We start from the raw sequence: 25,091 nt of genomic DNA on the forward strand, positions 1-25,091 counted from the left end.
AAAACAGTCAAATGAGAACAATAAGCAACGTGATTGCTCACAATGATTGCTGTGCTGCATAAAATTAAAGATGCATGCAAAAAAAAAAAAAAAAAGATTCCAATTTTTGATTGAATGATAGACATTTTAGTTTAAAAAATAAAATAAATAAAAAAAATTTTAAAGTAACCCCCCCCCCCCTCTTTTTTTTTGTCAAAAATGTATATAAGCATCAAATTTTGTAACGTCTGCTAACTTTACTGTCATAAGTTTCATTTTATCTTTGCATCAAATTAATTTGTAATGCTACATTGCTGTATTTGTTTGACACTTTTTCTTTTCCCTGTACATTCTTGTATTTTTCTTTAGCTTGTGATATCTCAAACATATTTAGTATAACATTTAAGACTTTATCATTAAAATGTACACCATCATATTCTATCTACAAGCTAATCAAAGAATCAAAGAATTAGAAATATATTTTTAATAATAGAAATCCCTTTTCTACAGTTGCATTGCCATGTGACACAGTTTCTCAAAGATCCAAACCTGAAAATTTTTTTAACTTTAAAACATTATAAACTAAGTTTTTCATTACAAAATTAATGAAGCTGTTCTTTGTATTCAGTCTGACATTTTGCAAGAAAACTCTAGAATTGACTTTTGTGTCTTATGAGAATGAGTAGAAGAAACAAGCTTCCTCAGTTTAAGTCACGAATAGTGCTGTTTCATTTTTAGAGCTTTGACCTTCTATCTTAGAGATAGTTATAGTGATTGGCAGTTTATGGAGAAAAGGAAAACTTAAAATTCTCTGCACTTTCCAGTTTTTTTAAGGAAACTTTCAAATCTCCTGGGTTTTCTAGGTTTTTTTTTTTTTTTTTTGTAACTTTCAAATTTGTTGTTTCCCCCCATATTTTCCAGGTTTTTTGGGGGCACAACAGCCCTGTTTATACTTTTCTTGAGTGTTAAAGGCAAGAATTTCAGTGGCATAAGACTAAAAAGTTTACATCAGTAGAAAATGTTGAAAAAATATTCTTAGAAAATATTTAACTTGCCAATAATAAAGAAATCTTAAGTGGAGTATAACATTTTTTAAAAATAAAGACACACATAAATGCTTGAATTGAAAACCTTTAAGATAATGAATGTTATTAAAGGATATAATGGGCTCTTAATTAAAATTCATTATATTTGAAAGTATATGTTAGTTTACTTGACATAATATATTTTTTTATGTTAAATACCAGATAAAACCAATAGAATATTTAAAACCTTTTCCAGAGCAATGAGAACGAAAAAAAAAAAAAAAAAACACTAATAATGAAATCACCTTGGTTAAGATAGGTCATAGTTTCTTCATTTATCTTAGTTGCAATGGAAGTTGCTGCGCCAAGAACGTACTGAAATCCTGTATTCTTGAAATTTGGGGGTACATCTCTGATGACAAATGGAGGTGGGGAATCAGATATTTGTAACATCTGGCTTAACATACTAGGACTAAGTACAGAAACAGTTGTAAGTGAAGGTGAACCAGTTGTTCTGAGATCAGGAACGGAAGAACTATGACGGCATCTAAAAGTAAGATCTAAGTTAATAGAATGTTAATAATAACAATAAATGCATGAATAATAAGAAATATTGGCAGTATAGTAAATAATATTCATACAAAATTGTGTACCACCTATTTCTTCTCTCAAATTTCAATCCAAATTTTATTCGCTGTTTTAAAATTAACCTAAATGCATGATATTGAGATTAACTGCAATTTTTGGGTGTTTCAATTAAGAAATCACATATTTGTTTTATTTCATATTTTTTTAGAGCAAATCAAGCTTGTAAAAATAGTCTTTAAAATAAAAAAAAGTTTTTATATTTTATTTTGAAATTTGAGGGGAAACTTTTTAAAATGTAAAACATATTTATCTCTTATCTACCCTTACTGCAGTCCAGAGAAAAGAAAAAAAATTAAAAAATAATATTTTAAGCTTTTACTTTTTTACTTTCAAGTTTTTTTTAAAGAAATATTTACATCAAATTTCAGAGCGTGTTTGAATTCCCAAATCCCCTCACTGCACCTCCCTTTAGCTCCCAATTAAAACTTATTACTGATAGCTTTTCCATTATTCACTAAATAATAATAAACAATAAATAAAAATTAAAATAACAAATTAATAATGGCAAAAAGTTATCATCAGGAAGTTTGCATTTTTCATAAAATTGACATAAATACTTAAGATTTTGAATGTTTATACATTTTAAATTCCAAAGATTAAAATGTTAGTTTTATATTCGATTAAAAGATAAAGACAACTTGGAGAACGAATATTTAATGGGTCATATATGAGACATAGGCAGGTGAAATGCAGTTATGACTCAGTTAATTAATTGAAAATGAAGAAATAATAAACAACACTAAATGTAATTCTTTTACCTTGAACTCTGTGAACTATCGCTATTCTCTTTATCTTCACTACTAACACAAAAGCGTTTAATGGCACTTGTGACATCCTCATCAGCACTCAGAGCTAAACGCGTTTTCTTCGCTTGTGCAGAATACGACGCTCTAAGTGGCTCAACAGGAGGAAATTCATTTTCATGTGTTGGTGAAGTATCCCTATAAAATAAAAATAACAGCAAAAAATAAAAGAACTGAGCCTTATTATCAATATATTATCATTATTATAATCATTATTCATTAGTATTATTGGACCTCAATATAAGGTTACTTTGCATATAAGGTCACTTTCCTTTACTTCATTGGATAGGAATTCCATGATATGAATTATCGGACATATGGTTAGGTCTTGAATAAACGTAATTGCTTATAACGTCACTTTTTGTCTGACTTTTTTTGTGTGATTTCAATGTCGCAGAGATTCAATTTCAAGAATTTTCCGTGCCTACAATTTTTAATCAGTGAAAAATTATTACAAGGTGGATATAATGAGTGATACTGAAGTTTTGACAACTTTCACTCAAGAGTATAAATGGCATAAGACATTTTTTTAAATGAAAAGAAAGACCTGAATATTTTTTGCAGAAATGATGAAACCATAGAAAAAGTTATTCAAAAATTGGAAAAACTGTGGCAATTCTACATTATAGATTGTTTTGACTAAGGAAAGTTGTACATGAATACTTTGCGTGAGCATACTTATGTACAAATTTATTCTTAAATAAAAATTAAAGAAACAACAAATTAAAAATGAAAAGTAAAAGATATTTTGACTACTTTAAAGCATAAATATCCATTGCTTGCAATTTTTAAAAATCAATTCAAAACTTACCCATTTTCATGTGAACCAGCATAATCAGAAGATACACTTTGGATTAATGAATGCAAAGGAGCACTAAAAATATTGAAACTACTTTAACCAACATTAATTTAACATTGAAGTGAAAAAAATAACACACACACATATAAATGAATATGAACAATGCTTTACATTTTAGACAGAGAGATAACATTTAAAAATGAGTATGTGGTACAAATAGTATTTTATCAAACTTTAACTCAATTTTCCCTCACCTAATAATTTAAGTACAGTATTACCCCGCATGCCGGAAAAAAGCGAGGTTGACCAGCATGCCGGGAAATTCGAATTTTCTGGTTTGCCGGATACTTTGAGGTTTATTTTGCAACAAAACAAAAGCAAATTTCCCCATTAAGTTCCAATTGTCTATTGCATATGATATGCGCTTTTTATTTATGGTAGGTCATTATTAATGGATTTAATTATATGCCAATAAAGTAATCAATTCAGAAGCAATCATTGTTACTATGATTCATTCATAATTTTTTTGAATAAATTATTTCAGGTTCCTTTTGACAGGTGAGTTTAGTTTTTATTTATTGAATAGTTACAGTAAATTCTTTAGCACTGGCTTAGGGGCGGTAATTTACTGCTTAAATGTTTGCTTGGTTTTAATTTAATTTTTATAAAGTAATTCATTATTTAAGAGTATTTTTCTTGTCAAAATAACAAATGACATTGTTAGTTAATATTTTTACAAAATTAAACTTTATTAATACTAATCCAATATGTATAGAACATATATTTTTTATAGTATTATTATTTTTTTCCTTAACTTCGATATTTCCGGCATGCCGGAAAGGATCAGGTTGGTGTTATTGAAAATCTGGTGATATCCGAATTTTGCGGCATGCCGGATAATGCTGGGTAATATGGTAACATGTTTGACAGACAATAAGATAAAAAAAACACCACATAACATCAAGTTTAATAACATTGCAAGTAATTTTTGGACACAACATTGAAATTGAATAATTCTATGAGATTACATTTTTTAATTACAACTATACTGGTATGCTAAGCACAAAAGTCGTATCTGCAGCCGAGTACAAACGAGAAAACACTGTTTAAAGTTTTACACCTAAATGTATTTAATTCAGACTCAATTTTTTAAGAATGTATCCCATTGAAAAATGACCATAAAACATTGTATTTAGGTGAAATATGTGACAAAGAGCCACCTGGTGGTCATAACTCAATTTTGATTTTTAAAAAATTGCATATAGAAATTTTTTGTGCTTAGCATGGCAGTATACTTTCTGGGATTTCTTTTCATTCATAAGCTCATTTCTTTAGCATTGAAAAAGGCATTCCTTTTAATACCGAAAAACGTGTCTGAAGTAATTTGTGCTTTTTGATGCTCTTTTTCTTATTCTACTTTTTAGTAAAGATATTTATTTATCTTATCAATTACATTGACTTCCATGTCCATACTGTGATTAGTTTTTTTGAAATACACCAACATATACACATTAGTGGACTTATAAAAAAAACCACCTTCTATTGTAATAATTTCTTAACAGCTACATAATTTGAACATTGACAACTGCAAATTAATTTTGGACATTTAATTATTTTCCCCTGCAGCCAGCCAAGAGTTTTTTTTTTTTTTTTTGAATTATTTAATAACTTTCAAATGAAGGTTGGATAAATATTTTCCTAAAAGAAACAGGCCACCAACAGTTTCATCAAGTATCACAATAAGAAAATAAGAAACAGATAACTTGCAGGCAGGCATATTAGACACAATTGAATTATTATTTACCGATCAACAAAGCTCCTTTAGTTGAGGGGATGGGGGGGGGGGGGGTGAACTGTAACAATGAGAAACTGCATGAAAAAGCAAATGGAACCACAACTAAAAAAATATTTAGCTGTGAAGATGTGCAGACACATCAGTCATTTTAACATAAGCAAGGTCATTGGATGCCATTTATGATAAGAGCAAACAGAAATCAAAGTTTTGTAAAAAGAAAAATGGAGTAAAATTATAAAAACATACTTTTAAGGATTTACAGTTAAGAAAAAACTTTTTGAGGAAAATGAGATCAATTCCAGGCCTGAGTATTGATTTTCAACAAGACAGTTTGTTTAATATCTTCTTCGCTTCTTTGATAATATTTTTTTAATTAAAAAAAAAAGGAAGCAATTTTCTGAAAAAGTGCATTTTAGGACTTTAATTTTGGTGCACAGAATATACAGGCCCTGGATACAGGGGAAGGTACTGAAGGTACCTTGAATACAAGGTTTGCAACTATATATTGAATTTGTACACTTTGCCCTCAACCCCATTCCTAATGGGAAAACCTGAAAAGCCTGCTATCTACAATTGATACACATGCAATAAAACATGATTAATTTCAATAACACACTTTACAATGTGTAAATTTTTATATTTCTTACCTCATATCATAATTTTCTGTGCCAAGTTCAATACCTAAACAGGAAAGGCTACCCTCAAAATCAGCGGCCAAAGCTACATCAATAGCATCGCCAGACCAGCTCTGAACAGTTGACATTACTTGGCTATAATATGCCTAATAATAAAATTTGAAAATATAACATGCAAAATATGTGAAAAATACTTCACAATGTCTAGTTATCAGTACAGTTGCCATCAAAGCTATTTTGAGAAGTACTTAAACAGAAAACTTTTACCAACATTTACAAAGAAAAAAGATATTTAGCATGGAAAAATAAAAAACATAATTATTCATTAAGCATACAGGGACTAAAATTCCAAATTTTCAATTTAGCTTTTGTAGTGGACACTCCATTTCAAGCTTTATGTATTCTTGCCAGTGTTGGGCATCCATTATTTTTTTAATTACCTTGTTAATTAAAAAGTAATTGCTATTAAATTACAACTAAATTAATCACAATTAAACTATTAATTGCACTTTGCAGTTAATTTAATTGCGATGTTAATAGTTTCTCGCAATTAAAATTATAATTAATTTTTTAAATTGTTTTATGGAACAGTTAAAACTAACAATAAACTTTATGTATCAATAGGTACAGTACAGGGTACAGAGTCTAAAGTATTATTCGATTTCATATTTTTGTTCAGTGCTGATTGCTTGCTCACTGCGTGAACTAATCTCGTCTTGGCAAGCTTTTTCCACAAGCAAATGTTTGTGTTTTAATTAAGTGTTTGGAGCTTGTGTAAATCTTTGTATTAGTTTAACCCATTACAGGGGAGATGGGAAAGAAGGACATAACAGGGGACAAGAGGTCTCAGAGACCAGTCTCTTTAAAAAAAAAAAATTATGTAATTTAGATACATTTCTGTAATTTCTCTCAAATGTTCTTTCACTTTTTATCAGTATGGGAAAAAATATATTTGAATTTTTAATTGAAATATACTTTTTCTGAGGAAATTTTGCAGGAGCCATAAGATTTTTTGACAAAAGTCATAAGTTGCAGTAAATAATTTATTACATACTTATAATAAAGTTACTGTTGTGTCAGTATATGCTATGCTTGCAATTCTTCGTTTAGTAATTTTCATTCCTTTTTGTGTTTTTCCATGTCAACAAAAATGATTTAAAAGTAACTTTGAAATCCCCTGGCTGTGAAATGCCTTTTTTCTTCTTCTTTTTTTCCCCTTTTCATTTTTCTTTTTTGACGTCATAAAAACTCTTGAACCTGTGAAGTATTATGGTGCAAAACGCAAATTCATAAGACAATTTATTGGTTTTCTATGAATTTTTTAAATGTGTCAAGGATGTTTTGGACACCCTGTATTACTCCCAAAGTTTTAGGAGAGGCTACAAATATTGAAAAAATTCGAGATTTAAAATTCCCTGATTTCTGTATTTTATTGATGTCCTAAACATCCTTAATTAATTCTTTAGAATAATTTTATTTTCTAAAATGTTTATTAACTTAAGGCACTGCTGAAAATATAAATGATAATTTTTATGAGTCTCTTGAATCAACTCAGATGCAAAGGACTTAAAATTTTCAAATCGAATGAGAGAGCCAAAATTAAAAATATATAAGTCCACAACTACACAATTATACATATAAGGAGGTTGAAAATCATGCTAAACACAAAATTATAAATGTACAAATGGTGAAATAACGTCGTAAAGAAAAACGAGGGAGTTTTTTGTAGAAGCAGATGCAGATTTTGAAATGTGTGACAAATCGGGACTGAAGGGTAAAAACGTAAGAAACGGCTATGATGCGTAAATTTTGCGCTTAATTTGTAGAATTTGATAAATATGCAAGTTCTGGAACCCAAATTCTATGATCAGATGTTAGTTTCCATGACTTTTGAGCATTTTTTGTAGAAAATCATGACTTTCCATGATCAGTTTCGATCATAGTCAAAATACATGACTTCCACGACTTTCCCTGACTCTCTATACGTGCGGATACCCTGGATTTGGTACTTTTGTTAAAAATTGTAATAGCTTGAGAAAGAAATTCAAATCCAATAATTTTAGTACCAATTTCAAGCTATTAATATGACAAACATAAATCCAGCGCTGAAATAAAGTTAAGTGTATATTTTAATACACATTTTTACATGGGAAATGAAAAATATCATGTTCAGAATTCACACAAATATTGTTGGAATATTTATTCACCAAGAAGACCATTAGCTGTTCTCTATTCCAAATACTTTACTTATGTATTAGGCTTTGGATTTATATCCTTTGCACCCCCTCCCCCTCCGGTAAAAAGTTGATATATCAAAAATATTGATATCTGGAGATTCAAATCTCATGTTAACCTGGAAATTAGAAAAAAATACTATTTTAGTAGGGTTGTGAGCATTTGGAACAGTTTACCAGGAGAGGTTATAATGAGCAAAGGGGTTGGTAGCTTTAAGCGGGACATTGATCTTCATTGGGAATTAAACTGACTAGGACCAATTTAGCTGGGCCCAGAGCCTACTGCTGGTTATCACATTTGTATTTGATTTATTATTATTAATTTTTTAAAAATATTATTATCATTATTATCATTACTTTTTCAGCAAAAAATGGAAATGCTTGACTTCATTTTCGTAATTTAGCTAGCACTTTCGAGTTTTGCAAAAAAAAAGGACTGTAGCAGAAACCCTGCAATCCTGCAACATGTATCAGTAAAGTTCTACACATCCATGCTTTTTAAATGGTGTTGTACGAATTTCTTTAAAGATGAACTGTTTTATGAAAAGATTTAAAACAATTCCTTTAAATGTTGCTGATAACTTGATAATTGAAAATCAATTGATGCCTCAAAGCAGAATACTTGATGATGTTCAGCAACGTAAAATCATTTGACCAAAATTGTTCAGCAACTACGTCAAGCATTTTATACATAAGCAACCAAGGTGACCTTTCACATGAATCGGGAGCCCTAAATCAAAATATTTCATACAGTTTTTTTTTTTTTTCAGTGCTTAAAACTTCTTAGTTGCTATGCATTTCTGTAGAATCTAAACCAATTGAGATTCTTGAAAAATATTTTACACGCTTTCTAAAATGCATGGAAAGAGCAAAGATGTAAAATTTTATTAAAATCTAAACCTAGGTGCCAAATTCGCTTTTTTTTTTTTGGTTAAATTTACATGGCATGAAGGAGCAATTACAATAATGTTAATAAAAAATAAATTACTAAAATAATAAAATTAGTTCAGTTAAGGTAGCATATAGTAAAACACTTCAAAACTCCCTAGGTAATTGAAATATTTTCAGGATGCAAAAGGATTGAAATCTCAAACAAGCTCACTTCACACAACTTTTATTTTCGAGGTAGATCGTGCGAAGCCGGGCGACGAACTGTTTATTTTGAGTTCTTAAGATCTTTGAGTTAAAGAAGCTACTACTTATGATTACGTAACATTGGATAAGAAAGTTATAAAATATATTCCAATATTCCTCTTTTAGGCATTTATTATATTCATGCATTTGCACATATTCTCATCTGTAAATATACATTCAAATTCATTTGTCTGTTTTCAGTATTTATGAGTCTAAACACTTATATTGAGACGCATTTCTGCCAAGGTAGGAAGTAAAAATTTCATATTACAAAAAATGGCTTTTCTTGAGTTCTAAAGAGATATACAGTCGGATCCCGACTTACGCGAGGGATGCGTTCCAAGACTCCTCGCGTAAGACGAAATTTCGCATTGTGGGAAAGTGTTGTGTACGTTAATTTTTTATTAACATACACGACACTTTCCCACCCCCCAATTAACATGTATGTTAATTTTTTATTAACATACCCAATCATTTTAGACATTTCCAAACACCTTTTAAACTGTTTTAGACCATTTTGTAACTATATATTACCGTTTCTTACATAAAGAGCTGAAGTTTTACAACATTTTTAAAAAAGCTGCATTATTCAACATAAAATACTGTGACGATGCACAAAATCAATGTTCAAAGGGAGAGAGAGACGTAAAAATAAAGCATACAGTATGTAGTAATAATAAAGTACTGCACTGTAAGAGTACTACACATTAGATACAATAAGTTAAATTTATAACTTAAAAATTGAAGATGGTGGTTTATGATGCCCAATCTGATCGTCATTCTAATATATTTTAAATACAGTAGCTTCGCATTTACTTTCACAACATTTACATCTATGGTAACACCTTTCGTTCAGGGTCTTTATAATCTACAATGCAAGAGCAGATTCCAATTTCATATTGTTTGCATTTTGCTTAAACACTACTCTGCGAGCTTCATATTGAAATTGAGGTCTGGACTAATACGGATCGCCTTCTCTTGACTTTTAATTATACGTATGAAAGATTCGCTCAACCTAACCGTTGGGTTACTTTCGACACACTTTAAGTTGTTCAAGCGTATCAAGAATCTTTAACTTTTCTTAAATTGTCGCAAACTTTCGCTTTTTGTTTCCATCTTCAAACTTTAGATGAAACAGCTTGCCTAGGTGCTACAATATTTCATCACCTACACCTTTTATATTTAGAATAAATAAATGAAAAATATGAAGAGTGATGATACACTAATAAAGCTATGTTTATAGTGCGGTGTGTGAGAACTTGCACAGTCAGTGATGCTGAAATGATGAAAGTACATTCACGAAGTCAATGTTTAGTAGTCAATAACAAAGCCGAAACTTAGCATCATGATTCATTTCAAAATATTTTTGTGTTGAGAGCAAGAAATTCACTTTAGTTTTAAAATTCGTTGCTCCTGAAAAACTCGCGTTGTAGCCATTTCGCGTAAGTCGGATCACATTGCAGCGGGAGTTGACTGTATTGCAAAGTGTTTTCGCCAAGACAGATAGGCATTTTATCGCCAAAGTGATATATTTTGCTGAAAACAAATGCATGGGTCTAGTACAAACTGTTTTTTTACCCTTAAAGGATTAATTTATTGTCTTGCATATAACAGATGCAATATAATTTAGGATTGAATCGCAGCCATTTTGGAAAATGTAAATCACCTTCAAAAAAAAAAAAAAAACAGCTGCTAAGTTTGTCTTGCACCAGATTCATAGTTACTGTCGGAAATTTCTTTAAAAGACCAGAACAGGCCCATTGTTTAAGCGCTTTAAAGAAGGGACGGTCTTTAGATTACGTTTATAATACACTTAAAAAAAAAACACGTAGTATATATATATATATATATATATACACCTTTAGTTACTTCTAGGCCCTTACATATTACTCAGCCAATCCTGAACTTTCAGCAGGAAGATTTCAAATACTCTTAGAAATGTTTCCATTTTTCGCTAAGTGTTTGCCACTAATCATAAATACAAAATAATCATTGCGCTTAATTCGCAAAGCCTCAAATATCAAAATACATTTGATAAATTTGGCCATTCTCTGGCGATTGTATGGTATGGGTCCTTTCGCGATAAATAATGGATTTTGATTTATTACCCTTACATTTTAATGCTGCTTTCAATTGCATATATAAAAGAGGAAATTTAAAAAAATGAATTTTTTAGAACACTTATTTGACGGGCAGTATTACGATAACATGGTCGTGACGAGTGTTCAAAATCTTGGCGCTACACCCATTATAAAAGTTGCATTAAAATGTAAAAATTCCGCCAAATTAATTTTTTAAAAAAATTATTAAATTCTATAAGGTAAAAATTGATCCGCCAAATTAGTAAAACAATACGCTCAAATAACATTAAAGCTACTATTAATACATAAATTATCCAATCTTTTTTTAATCTCTAGTCTTGCCAGACGACTGACTACATTAGCGCAATGCCGAATTATTTTTTATGAAACGTTTAATTAATTTATTTTTTGTGTGTGTGTTTTTAAGGATTAAAGATGTTAATTAGGATTTTGTGGGATTAATGTTCATATTTTAATGGCAACAATGTAGAATATTGTTCTTTTTTAAATTTGTTTTTTTATGTTATCTGACCTTTTACTGATGAAGGTTTTTGAAAATCATGACGGAGATTTTCAGAGGGAGGTCGATGTTATTTGAAAACGCTGTTATCACCATTCTAATAGAAACTTTAGGGAATGTTCCTCTTTATGAAACGTGAAGTTTTTTGTACTATTGTCCTCATTGAAATAGGAACTTAAAAAAGAAAAAACTGTTGTGCTCACTCTGATTTTAATGGTATATTTTTACCCTGAACTTTTTAGTATTTCAAACAGGGCCGTTGACGTTGTTTAGAAACAGTTGATTTCCTTATGATGGGAATTTTAAAGATTTGATGTTCTCACTTTAAAGGGACATTATTTGAAAATCAGTATTTGTAGTAACTGTTGACCCTATTTTGGGATGATTGCCATTTTATGCATGATTCTCCTTATTTATTCAGGAGGGACATGCGTCACCTGAGCTCTGCTCCTTTCTTCAGCAAGAAGCATATGCAATAATCAGATAGCTGGCGTAGCACTGGACACTTGACGGGGATCGAGATTATAAGGGAAATGTTTGGCTTTATTTAAGAATAGTTGACCTCACTCGAATGAGAATTTTTAAGAATTATCCTTACTAACTTATTTACTACTTCTATACGTTTTTCTGATTTATGTTGTGTAATATTTTGTGTGTCTTCCAGTTTTGAAGACATTTCATTTACCCCCCCCCCCCCCATTCCCTGGTTTTCAGTTTTAATCATACCTTTTGATATATTGAGGGGGGGGGGGAGGATAAATTTTGAAATATCAGCAAAACCCATTTTCAGTAATTATTTGATCTCTGCCTGCAGGGGCGGCATTTCAGATTTCATTTGGGGGGGTCGAGTTTCTTGAACATGAATTTTCTTCAGTACAGTATAAAATACAGATTGGTCAGCAGGAAGTGATGATAAAATGATTTTTATGTTAAGAATAATTAGGTTTGTTAATAACAAGAAAAACTTTTGAAACCGAAACTTTAAATTTATTTGTAATTAGTTGTCTCACAAAATATCTTGGTACTAGTTTTTATTTTTTAATTAAGTTTTAATCTGCTAGTTTTGGAGTCAAGAAGAACAGAAAATTTGGTAACAATACTTAATCAATATCCAGTATTTTTCTTTATTGCTAGTATAGCTAAAAATGAAGGTCTTGCTTGCCTCATTGTGCTTTGAAGGTAATTCTCTAACCTCCAGAGTCACAAAAGTCATCTTTCAAATGACTGATTTGCTTGAAACAGTCAAAAAACAATGGAGGCAAGAAATTTGTGTTAAAAAACACATTACTTTAAAATTCCTCTCTTTGAAATATAGAAGAAAGCATAGTGACAATTCACGAAACAATTCCTCTTCCCTCATGCTATAAATTTAACTTAAAAGTGTAATATTTCCTTTTTCGTTTTCTATAACCAATCTACATTGTATTGAACTTAAAGACCAATAATAAATGTAAAGTAAGACCAAACAACGTTAGAAGAAGCACAAATTTGCAAATAATGGCAGACACGTGTTTCGGCGTTACAGGGAACGCCTTTTTAAATGCAAAAAATAATGAGCTTATGGATGATTATTGATTTAATATTTTGACTACATCTTCATGAGGGTTTTGCCATCTATTGGCATACAGTAAAAAATGTTCAGAAATGTTCTGTCACAAAGTTCTACACTTCGTTAAAGTATGCATTAGTGCGAAAATTACTAAGAGTTTCAATTGTCAGTCCTCGAGCTAAGATTAGCAGGTTAAAATTTTTATGATCTTTGTAGCATTGTTCAAAAAAAGTTCCGCAGTATAAAAAGTAAACAAAAATTCAAACAAAGTCATAGGGTTGGTTGGGGGAAGTGGGTCACCCCCCTAAAACTGAAATATGGATAAAGTTTTCAAACTTGTTTGTGCTGATCATGTTTAATTTCATCACTGTGATTTGTTTTGCACATACTATTTGGGTTTTGTGTTTTTCTACATAGCATTTAGTAAAAAAAAAAAACATTTTTGCGAGTTCAAGCAACATTTTTCAAAGAAGTGTTTCCAGGTTAGTCTTTATTATTTTTTGGTGATAATTAATTATTTACATATAGTTTAACTAAAAGTTCATACAGCAACAGGAATTTTAGTATAAAATTTTATTACTAAGTGTTTAAGAGGAGGGGTCCCACTTACCCCGTAAATTTCTGCTATAAGGGTTAAGTGGGTCCCCTAAAATAATGTGGATTTCAAAATCAAAAGCAACTCTGATTAAATATTTCTATTAGTAAAATAAGAGACAACTATGATGACTTTGTAGGAGCTGATAGTTCAGCCACAATAACTGCTAAAGCTGATGGTCATGTATTTGTGAAACATACATGAAAGAAAACCATTAAGATTTAAGTAGGTCTAATGTTGGAAGTTGATGATACAAATTAAAAAATACTGTTGAATTTTCAAGATTGAATAAAAATAGTGGCAATTTTTATTGGCATAGTGCAGATGATGTTGGAATAATTACTGAGGATGAAGTGATACTGGTTCTTCCTTAGCTAACTTTCTACAGACGCAGCTATTCAATATTTCCAATTTCCTTTTCAACTTATAGTTTTGGCTAATTTACTCAAATTGATCTTAATTAACTATTTTATATTCATTGAACACAGTTTTATATGCAAAAGTAAAATATATACCGATAGGCTTTCAATAAATTTCGCAAATGAAATTGTATCGTTTTTCGCTTTAAAATTTTCCGTGATACAGATTTAAGAGAAAGAAATATCTCATAAATGGATGCATTTACAAAAAAAAGAACTCACACTAAAATTTTTCATACTTTATCATGTAAGACCTCCTCACCCCTTTTATAGATACGCTTCATTTAAATTTAAATAAAAGGGGGTAACTCACTTACCCCTTACTATGGGGTAAGTGGAACACCAATCCGATTTTTTAAAACATATAATCGTTAAGAATATTTAAAGCATTATTTTAGAAAATAATGATGAACTTTTGTTTATTAAAAGTGTCCAAGATAAAATAAGACAATAATTTTTTTTTGTTTCAAAACTTTTATTTAAGGTTTCAAAAACGAACTATTATCAAAAGGGGTCCCACTTACCCCAACCAACCCTACAGATTAAAATGACATCAGATTTTCTATCGTTGCAAAGGTGGTCGCTTTAAAGTAATTCTTTCAGGGGACTTTTATAGATCTAACCCTCGAATACCATCTTGTGTCACTCAGAGATTGTCAAGTAAAGAGCCCCAAGATATATTTGTTGATATGAAAGTATTTTTTGATGAGGGATAATTTTCAAAAATAGCATATCTTTACAAAAGTTTCTACGAAAGCATATAGTGCATCGAGTTACTAAATATGTTTCTGGTTCAAGGGTTCAATGAACACTTGCTAGCTAAACATTAAGTTATAATATAAGCATAAAAGTTTATGTAAAATGACATGGAGTTTACGCAATAAAATTGCGCTGTCTCAACACTGAGCGGGCATCTCATACAAGATGCACCATCATAACATAGAGTACACAATTTTGAAATATTTAACCCATGTGAAGAGATTACTTCTTTAGTTAAGACAAACAATTATTCTCCATCTGTTTTTTCTGTTCTTAAATGCAAGCAAATAATTTTCTAAGTTATCTAAATTGAATTTACCCATTTTTTATTATTCTTAGTGAAAAATTTGGGGGTGCAACCGCCCCCTCTCGCCCCTCCTATTTGCCGCCCCTGCCTACCTGTGTTGACCATTAACCTGAATCAATTGAAAAAAATCTACATCAACGTGAGCGAAGCCGCATGTAAAAGCTAGTACTAAAATATTACTTGTTAAAACTTACTGTCAAAATTTTGTAAAATGGTCTCAAGAAAATTATTTTGTGCTTACTTTTTATGTCATAGAAAGCAAAATTCATTTTTAGCTCAAAAATGTAAACATATATTGTTTTTTTTTTTTTTAAATTGACTATCCTTATTCATTTCTTGCATCAATTTAAAAATCATTAAAATATTTTACACTAGCTGCATTCCCCGGTTCTGCCCGGTCCACTTTCAAAATAAAAATTGTGTCAAGTGATGTATATTCAACAATCAAGCTTAAATAAATAAATATTAAAAAAAACATCATGCAAAATTGTTTTCCGTCTCTAACAATGACGATAGACATTAAAATACTTTCAAGAAATTGAAATTAAATCGAGAAAGATGGATTTAAAAAGCGTAACCATGGAAACACAAAATAAAATAAGTTGAAGGAATTAAAATGCAAAAGAAAATGGTTAACAATTTGAATGGAAATGAGATTTTTTGAACTTGATTTAAAAAGGATTGTAACTTTTTTTCCTTTTGAGATAGCTTATTTTTTCGTACATAAGTTGAGATAGATCTGGAGTAAAAAATGTCACTTTCTGCAATGGTGTCAAAAAGAAAACTAGGATAATTCCTTCACTTTTATTGATATATTTAATGAAGAAAGTAGTGCCTAAATTTCAGTTAAGCCTAAAAAAAATTTAGCTAAAAATGCAAATAACTCCTGCTGTAATTAAGTTAAGAGCATTGAAACAAATTGGGTAGAACTCGGAAAATTCTACCCTTTCCAACGATATGTAATATTAATATGTGAAAGTAATTTTTCACCCCCATATTTGGGAATTCATGTGAAAATTGGGCCTAAATTGGAATAAAAAAGAACTACTCATCGAATTTTTTTCGAACCGGTCTGCAAAATTTTGCGGTGATAAAAGAAAAATACTATGAAAATTTCAGAGCAATCGGCTGGGTAGTCCTCGAGTTTTGCATGTTCAAACAAAGAGACGCTTTTTGGAGACTTCATTTTATATTATGTAGAGATATTTTTAAAAAATCATGATTATAAATATAATTAACCAAGTAATTTTGCTTTAGCTTAAATTTACATTAAACATTGTTTGCAGAAATATTAAAACATTTTCATAGAAAGAAAAAGAAAAAAACAAAAATCAAAAGAAAAATCAAAACCATCTCAAAAAGTAAACGTGTATTCTGATTTTTTTTAAACTGACAATCCAAATTCATTTCTTTGCACCAATTCAAAAATCATTAAAATACTGTATATAGTTTTAGATATTTTTAAAAATTCATAACATGAATATATATATATAAAAGTAATTTTGCTTTACTTTAGATTTACATTGAATATAGTTTGCACAAAAATTAAAACATTTTCATAAATTTATTCCTTTATAAACAACCATTAGAAAAAAGTTAACAGACTCAAACTCAAAAAAAAAAAAAAAAAAAAAAAAACATTTGATGGAATTTTATTAAATACTGGCTTAAAATATGGTTTTAAAAACTAAACAGTTCTTTCTTTTTTCTTCTAAAATTTAGTGCATTCTTTAAAAGAAAGAGAAACAAAATTTCACAATATTTAAAAGATAATTACTTAAATTACTTCAGATTCCTTTTTTATTTAATCACAATATCTCCTTCAAAACATTTAATTAAAACCTTTTTATTAAATGTAATAAATTATGAATTTTCATTATTATTATTATTATTTTTTATTTTTTTAATTTACGCCCACCAACGTCCTCTCAGACATAAGGCTCCTTGCAGTCCAATACAACAAAGATGCAGTAGCAGAGTGGGGAAGCTCCCTGAAGACGACATCCTTCAGCACGTCGAGAAGAACGGGGCAATCAAAAAGATGCTCCCCTGTCATGAATTTTCATTATAAACTACTTGGTACCACAGATAAAAATGAATGCTGTAAACTTTTTTTAAACTCGAAAATAATGCATAAAGTCCATTTGGATGAATTTTTTTCCTGGGAGTCCTGCGGTGTTCAGTTTCAGACGATAAGAATTTTACTAACGTAACGTTACATAAAACTAATTTTACTGTCTTTTTTTTGGCTCTATTAACGTACGTAATCACTTCATTCACCTTTTTTTTCACTGGGTACATTAAAATATATTCTAAATCAAAAATTGGAAAAAATTAACCCCCTCACCCCCAAAAAAGACTTGTCTACAACATTAATTTTTCATGCAAACGTCTACTTTGCTGAGTAATAACATCAGTGACACACTTTGAATCTATTTGATTTAAAATGTCCTTTACTGGTGTAGAGGACTTATTATTTTTGCATATTCAGTCGAATTTGCATGTAATTTTACTTTATCCTGAAAAGTTTAGCCACCGAGTGAGTGGCAACAGCAAAAACATTTATTTATAAGCGAGTCGCTTATTTGCTAGATTCTGTCTCCTACTTGCATTCCTGCTGGTTGCAGGATGTACGACGTCTATGTTTTTAAATTGTAAATAAAAGAGTTTTATTTTATGCTCAAGTATTTTTCATCTGTTCGCGGCCAATCGACCTCACGACAGTGGTGACCTGTTATAGGACTGAATGCGGACAACCAACGTGAGTGATTTTACATTTTGTTTGTCTTGGTTACTAGTAGTAAAATGACTGAATCCAAAGTAGAGACTAGCGTTGATAGGATTGGTATGAAAATGCCGATTTTTTCGCCTTTAAATGTCAAACTGTATTTTGCTCAACTAGAAGCAAATTTTTCGATAGCAAATATAACGACTGAGCAAACGAAATATAGCCATTTAATTGCTTCCATTGATTCCGAGTATTTAACTTATGTTTCGGAAATAGTTTATTCGCCGCCAGCGGAAAATCCGTATACTAAGTTAAAAGAAAAATTAATTGAACAGTTTGAGCATTCTGAAAATAAGAAAATTAAAACCTTGTTACAAGACTTAACTCTAGGAGATAAAAAACCTTCACAGCTTTTGCATGATATGCGGGAATTAAGTAATCATAAACTGGATGATAGTTTTTTGAAAAATTTATGGTTAAGTCACCTTCCTTCAAATATGCAGGCTATCCTCGCAATTAGTGCTGAAAGTTTATCGCAGTTAGCTCTTATGGCTGATAAAATTTCTGAGATAGTGACTCTTCCATCAGTATCTGTGGTGAATTCTCCCTCCTCGCAAGCTGAAAATTCTAGAATTTCTCGTTTGGAAAACCTAATTGAGGGTTTAACTGAGCAGGTTCAGAAATTATCTGTTCGCGGATCCCGGAGTAAAATTCGGAGGTTTTCTAAATCTCGGTCAAGAAGTAAAAGTTTTTATCGTAGCTCGGATAATTCTCAAAATTGTTGCTGGTACCATAAGACTTTTTCGGATAATGCAACAAAGTGTAGACCCCCATGTAGTTATAACCAGAAAAAAAACGAGTAAAGCTGTCAGTTGATGCGGCGTCAACCGTACAGAAATATTTAAATCGCCGACTTTTCATAAATGATGTAAATACAGGTTCAAGTTTTCTAATTGATACGGGTAGTGATGTCAGCTGCGTGCCTCGATTTCATTTTAAAAGTCATAAAGAAAGCAATCTTGTTCTTTCCGCTGCGAATAATTCAAATATTAAGACTTACGGCACAAAATTGCTAGCTGTAGATTTTGGGTTACGAAGGAAATTCACATGGCATTTTATAATTGCAGATGTCAGTAAACCAATAATTGGTGCTGATTTTTTGGAAAACTATGGCCTAATTGTTGACATTAAACGAAAATCTCTTATTGACCCACTCGCATCGCTAACCTCAAATGGTCGTACTTTAAATTCTTCGATACCGGCAATAAAAAGTATTTCTGGAAGTTCTAAATTTCATAAATTGTTGTATGAATTTAAAATTATTACTCAGCCCGCTGCAGGGTTGCAAAGTGAAATAAAGCATAATACATTGCATTATATTCAAACAACTGGTCCCCCGGTGCAAGCGCGAGCACGCCGTTTACATCCAGCTCAACTTAAAATTGCGAAAAAGGAATTTGAGTATATGTTAGAGCGTGGCATTTGCAGACCTTCTCGTAGCAATTGGTCCAGCCCTCTACATATGGTTCCAAAAAAGTCCGGGGACTGGCGTCCGACTGGGGATTACAGGTTGTTAAATAAAATAACGCGTCAGGATAGATACCCTGTTCCATATTTAAAAGATTTTGCACAGCAACTTCATGGTACAAAAATATTTTCTAAACTTGATTTGTTAAAAGCGTACCACCACATCCCGGTAAATCCGGAAGATGTATGCAAAACTGCTATTATAACTCCGTTCGGATTATTTGAATTTCCGTACATGAATTTCGGATTATCGGGGGCCAGTCAGACATTCATGCGATTTATGCACGAAGTGGTGCGTGGCCTTAATTTCTGCTTTGTATATTTGGATGATGTTTTGGTGGCTAGTGCAGATCAAAAAGAACATGAAAAACACCTCAGAATTCTTTTTCAACGTTTCAAAGATTACGGGATAAAAATTAATGTTGCAAAATGCGTATTTGGGGTATCACAGGTAGATTTTCTAGGGCATTCAATAAATGAATCTGGTTTCAAACCTTTACCGGATCGCGTCAAAGCAATTTCAGAATTTAAATTGCCAAAAACAGTAAAGAGTTTGCGAGCTTTTCTTGGAATGTTGAATTTTTATCATAGTTTCTTGCCAAAAATTGCAGGCATACAAATTCCTTTAAATGAATATTTAAAAGGGAAAAATAAGAAAGCTAAAACTGAAATTAGTTTATCAGAAGAAGCGATTGCAGCTTTTAACAAATGTAAGGAGTTGTTGGCTAGTGCTACGCTTTTACATTACCCGTCAATAGATGCAAAATTAGCATTAGTAACAGATTGTAGGGATTTTGCAATGGGTGCGGCTCTGCATGAGGTAACTCCCCAAGGTCTCAAACCATTAGGTTTCTTTTCGCGTAAAATAACTTCAACGCAACAAAAGTATTCAACCTATGATCGAGAACTATTAGCGGTATATAGCGCAATAATACATTTCAGATATATGTTAGAAGCACGCCCATTTGTGATCTATACAGATCACAAACCTCTCACTTTCGCGTTTAGTCAGAAAAGCGATGCAAAAGCTTCCCCCCGGCGTTTACGCCAACTTGATTTCATTTCACAATTTTCTACAGACATTCGTTTCATCGAAGGAAAAGAAAATATCGTAACAGATACGCTTTCACGCATCGAAGAAATTTCCATCCCCTCTACTGTTGATATGGAATCGCTAGCGAAAGCACAGTTGGAAGATTCGGAGCTTTTAAAAAAATTGAATGACGCAAGTGAAAGCCGATCGCTGCAAATTAAAAAATTTCCAGTTCCGAATTCGGATAAATTTTTACTTTGTGATATTTCAACTTCAAACATTCGACCTATTGTTCCCGACTCTTTTCGTAAAAAGGTATTTGATTCGTATCATAATTTGTCTCATCCTGGTATACGCGCTACGACAAAATTAATAGCAGCAAAATATGTTTGGCTAGGTATGAAAGCAGACATAAAATTATATTGTCAGGCTTGTTTAGAATGTCAGCGAACTAAGGTTCACCGGCATACAAAATCCCCATATGGCAACTTCCCACTTCCTGACGGAAGATTTAAACATATTCATGTCGATTTGATAGGGCCCTTATCAATTTGTCGGGGATATACTTATTGCGTGACAATTGTTGATCGCTTTACGCGTTGGCCGGAGGTTACTCCGATAGCAGATATATCCGCAGAAACGGTAGCTAAAGCTATATATTTTTCTTGGATTGCTCGTTTCGGTGTTCCTTCAGTCATTTCTAGTGACCAGGGCAGACAATTTGAATCCTCGCTCTTTAAGTCATTTGCAAATTTGTTTGGAATTAAACTAAGTAGAACGTCAGCTTATAATCCGAAATGCAATGGCATGATTGAAAGACTGCATCGTCCTTTAAAACAAGCCATCAGTTGTGTTTCAAGTGCGGCATGGGTAGATGCCCTACCCTCAGTGCTTCTCGGATTGAGAACAGTCTACAGGGAAGATTTAGCGTCTTCAGTCGCCGAGCTCGTCTACGGTGAGACACTTCGTTTGCCTGGAGATTTCGTCATGGAATCGAAGCTGCCGATTCTGAGTCCGACTTTTCTGCAGAATCTGCAAGGGATAATTGGATCGCTTCGTCCGACCCCAGCGTCACGACATGGTATTCCTAGCGTTTTCATCCCCAAGGATTTGGACTCGTGTACCCACGTCTTTTTGCGACATGACGCGGTGCGACGACCTCTACAACCGCAGTATGACGGACCTTTCCCAGTGGTGAAACGGATGGTCAAGGACTTTGTAATATCCATGAAAGGTTTGGATAAGACTGTTTCTATCGACAGGTTAAAGCCGGCATATTTACTTAACCAGGATTTGTGCCCGGATATTTCAACTCAGAATCCTGTTCCAGTGACGACGCGTTCTGGACGACAAGTTCGCTTTCCGGATAGATTCGTCTCTCCCTAACTGTTCGAGACTCAGAGGGGAGTATTGTAGAGGACTTATTATTTTTGCATATTCAGTCGAATTTGCATGTAATTTTACTTTATCCTGAAAAGTTTAGCCACCGAGTGAGTGGCAACAGCAAAAACATTTATTTATAAGCGAGTCGCTTATTTGCTAGATTCTGTCTCCTACTTGCATTCCTGCTGGTTGCAGGATGTACGACGTCTATGTTTTTAAATTGTAAATAAAAGAGTTTTATTTTATGCTCAAGTATTTTTCATCTGTTCGCGGCCAATCGACCTCACGACACTGGCATCAACATGAAGGTCTCTAAATTTTCATGGGAAATGCTTCATCTTAGTTTGCTTTTGATGAATTTGAAAGTAGAATAGCTCAGTTTACAGGATACTTGTGTCACAGGCATAGATAGTAAATATTTGTACACTTGACCTAGTACAGAAAGAGCTCCACCGAACATATTACATCCATCTATTTTTTCCACATTTAAACTGTCAATATTTTCTATTCTTTCAAATCCTAATTTAAAAAAAATAATGGGAAATGAACTGCTGTCTTTGAAAAGTTCATCAATAATCCTAGTTAATTACCTCCCTTCAAAAATCAGTTATTATTGGAAAACAAAAACATAAAAACTATTCTTTTCCCATTTTCTTTAAGTTGAAGAATTACTGGCTAATATTGCTACATTATTTAGCTTTCAAATTATCCGTAATATCGATTTTCCGTTACACCAACCTTTGATACTTTTGAGAACGATTTGTCCGTCCCGTCATCCTCTAGAGGCATGCAATGGACCAAAAAAGGTTAGGAACCACTATTTTAAGGTTTTACACGGTTTGTACCTGTGTAAATTTGAACTTTAATACACGAAAACAAATTAATTTGAAGTAATCGCAATTTCAAGTTCATATTATTTAAAGTGCTGAAAAGAACGAAATTTCAGCAAACAATGATGATTAAAAATAGTAAACTTACGGCGAAACATTTCTCGTCAATTTTGATTCAAAACAGACGTAATTCCACGCTGTATAACAAATAACTCGTTATTTTTCTCTGAGATAAAATTGCGAAGAATGAGATTACCTAATTGGTTGAAAAAGACATGGGTACGTCTATTACATACAAAGTGGTGGGAAACTTAACAATAAACATAAAGAAAAGAGAGGAAGAAAAAAACTTCCTTAGCAGGTGTTTTGCAGGTTACCAGTCGGTATACATCCTATTTTTTGGAACGAGTCATTCTCTTATGAAGGAAAGGGATCAATGTAATCTCTTCCAGACAGCTTTAAATGGTCATAAAAAACATCCCCACCCCCAATATACTGCTCCTTATAACAGAATTCCAGGAAACATCAATTTCCAACAGAGATAGCGAGAGATAACACCTGCTCTTTAGCGCTTACAGCTTCACTTTAGTTGAACTTTATCACGAAGGACCATCCCACAGTCATTGTTTCCTTCCTTCCCAACAAGATACGGCAATAATTCCGGAAAAAAAGAGTGACCACTGGAAGAGGAAAACCATCTATCAACATCCTCTTCCCCCCAATTACAGTTCTGACTGACTCTAGAAACACGAGAACCGCCCCCAGCTAAAATATATGTATTTCTTCGTAATAAAATTGAGGAAAACGGTATGTACACATTGAAAAAAAGAAAACAGCCCAAGTTAGGTACGGCCCATGTGGAACTTCCACATCTCCCCACATGGCCAATCTGCTCCTGTTATCTGGAGTGTTATTAGAAACTAACTATAATCAGTTCATTTCTCTTCAAATTTCAGGCTTTAAATAACAATTATTCAAAATCTGACAACTTATGAAATAAAAAAAAACTTACCAGTCTAGTGAGTTTTAATTAGATGACGCCTTCAAATCATAATATTTCATTTCATGTCAGAGTACAATCAGTTAAATGGATTTTCCTTGTAGCTTTTAAATCTGTAAATATTTAAAAGATTATATTAAAAATTATTTTTTAAAACAATATAGAGCTGCTTAACTTTATATACAAAAATCTTCTGTGCGGACGTTTATCACCATAAGGCTTTTAAACAGCTGGACCGATTTTTATAAAATTTTTGGTGTGTAATTAAGTTGTGGCAAGCACGGTTTCGAAGTGTGATGGAAAGAATTGGAAACGTTTCTGTTAATGAATTAATTAACTAGGGTTTGCACAGCCGTCGAAATTCGACCACATTCATTACTGAATATTTGAAAAAACTTATTTGAATTTCCCTATTTCTAACATTTTAATTTTTACTCTTATACATTTGTTTAGTGTACATCTGGGAATATACCATAACAGCAATAATTTATTCCAATTTTGCTTTCTGTATGTGACATATCATAGCCTATTAATTTCACTTTTGTGCCCCCCCCCCCCAAAAAAAACACACACAAAAGAACCAAAGCTTTTTGTATGTCAATCTCAAGATAAATGAATGAAAGGGAAAATTTCTATTATTGGGAAATTTGCATGGTTGTCAAATTCTTGGTGTGAATAATTTTATTTTTTATACCATGTTCGCTTGTGATAACACTATGCAAATACAGTAAAATCCCTTTAATGCGGACACTAACGGGACAAATTTTTTTGCTCGCAATAGAGAGGTGTCCGCATAAGAGGGGTCTTTGAGGGGTGTTCTTTAGGAGGGGTTTCACTGTATATATATTGTGAACTCTTTTTGAATGTATGCAAAGGGAAAGCATTTCTTGCACTGGCATTGGTGCCAAAAAATTGATGCCAATGAATAAAGATCGCCAATTTCTCAATTATCGAAATCTTCCCGAATGAAATGATACCGCAAAACTCAGTTTATACGTAAACTTCTGTGTAAAAAACCTTCGTATAAAAAGTCGGCTATCATTAAGTTGCCTTGATCTTTGGCATTTGAGGTATAAAATTTCAAACGATCAAATGAACCAACCCTACTTGCTGCATAAAAAATTGTCCATTCGAAAACACTGGATGCTGCAATAACAGTACAATTTTTAAAAGTTTGTCTTAATGATTTTTTTATGGTCAAGGTCAGTGTATAGCTGATGTTGCACTATTTTTCGACATCTTTGACCTCCTTCCCCCTTTATCGCAAAGTTTCACTATTCACCATATCCTTCCTCTCTTTGTTTATCA

General features: G+C 31.9%; 1 protein-coding gene across 4 annotated transcripts in view; it reads right to left on the minus strand.

Annotated features, from left to right (window-relative positions):
* Nucleotides 1–25,091, minus strand: part of LOC129219746 (transcription factor CP2-like protein 1) — an 80,823-nt gene that overhangs the window by 46,280 nt on the left and 9,452 nt on the right. For all 4 annotated transcript variants that reach the window (XM_054854040.1, XM_054854038.1, XM_054854039.1 and 1 more), the window contains exons 2-6: nt 23,796–23,896; nt 5,697–5,830; nt 3,267–3,329; nt 2,411–2,593; nt 1,310–1,551 (exon numbers count right to left, since the gene is read on the minus strand). In XM_054854040.1, coding sequence (XP_054710015.1) covers nt 1,310–1,551; nt 2,411–2,593; nt 3,267–3,329; nt 5,697–5,812 — 604 coding nt within the window. In that variant the 5' untranslated portion in view covers nt 5,813–5,830; nt 23,796–23,896. The remainder of the gene's footprint in view (nt 1–1,309; nt 1,552–2,410; nt 2,594–3,266; nt 3,330–5,696; nt 5,831–23,795; nt 23,897–25,091) is intronic.

This window comes from Uloborus diversus, chromosome 4 (assembly GCF_026930045.1).
Source record: "Uloborus diversus isolate 005 chromosome 4, Udiv.v.3.1, whole genome shotgun sequence".
In the NCBI taxonomy this organism is placed as follows: Eukaryota; Metazoa; Arthropoda; class Arachnida; order Araneae; family Uloboridae; genus Uloborus; species Uloborus diversus.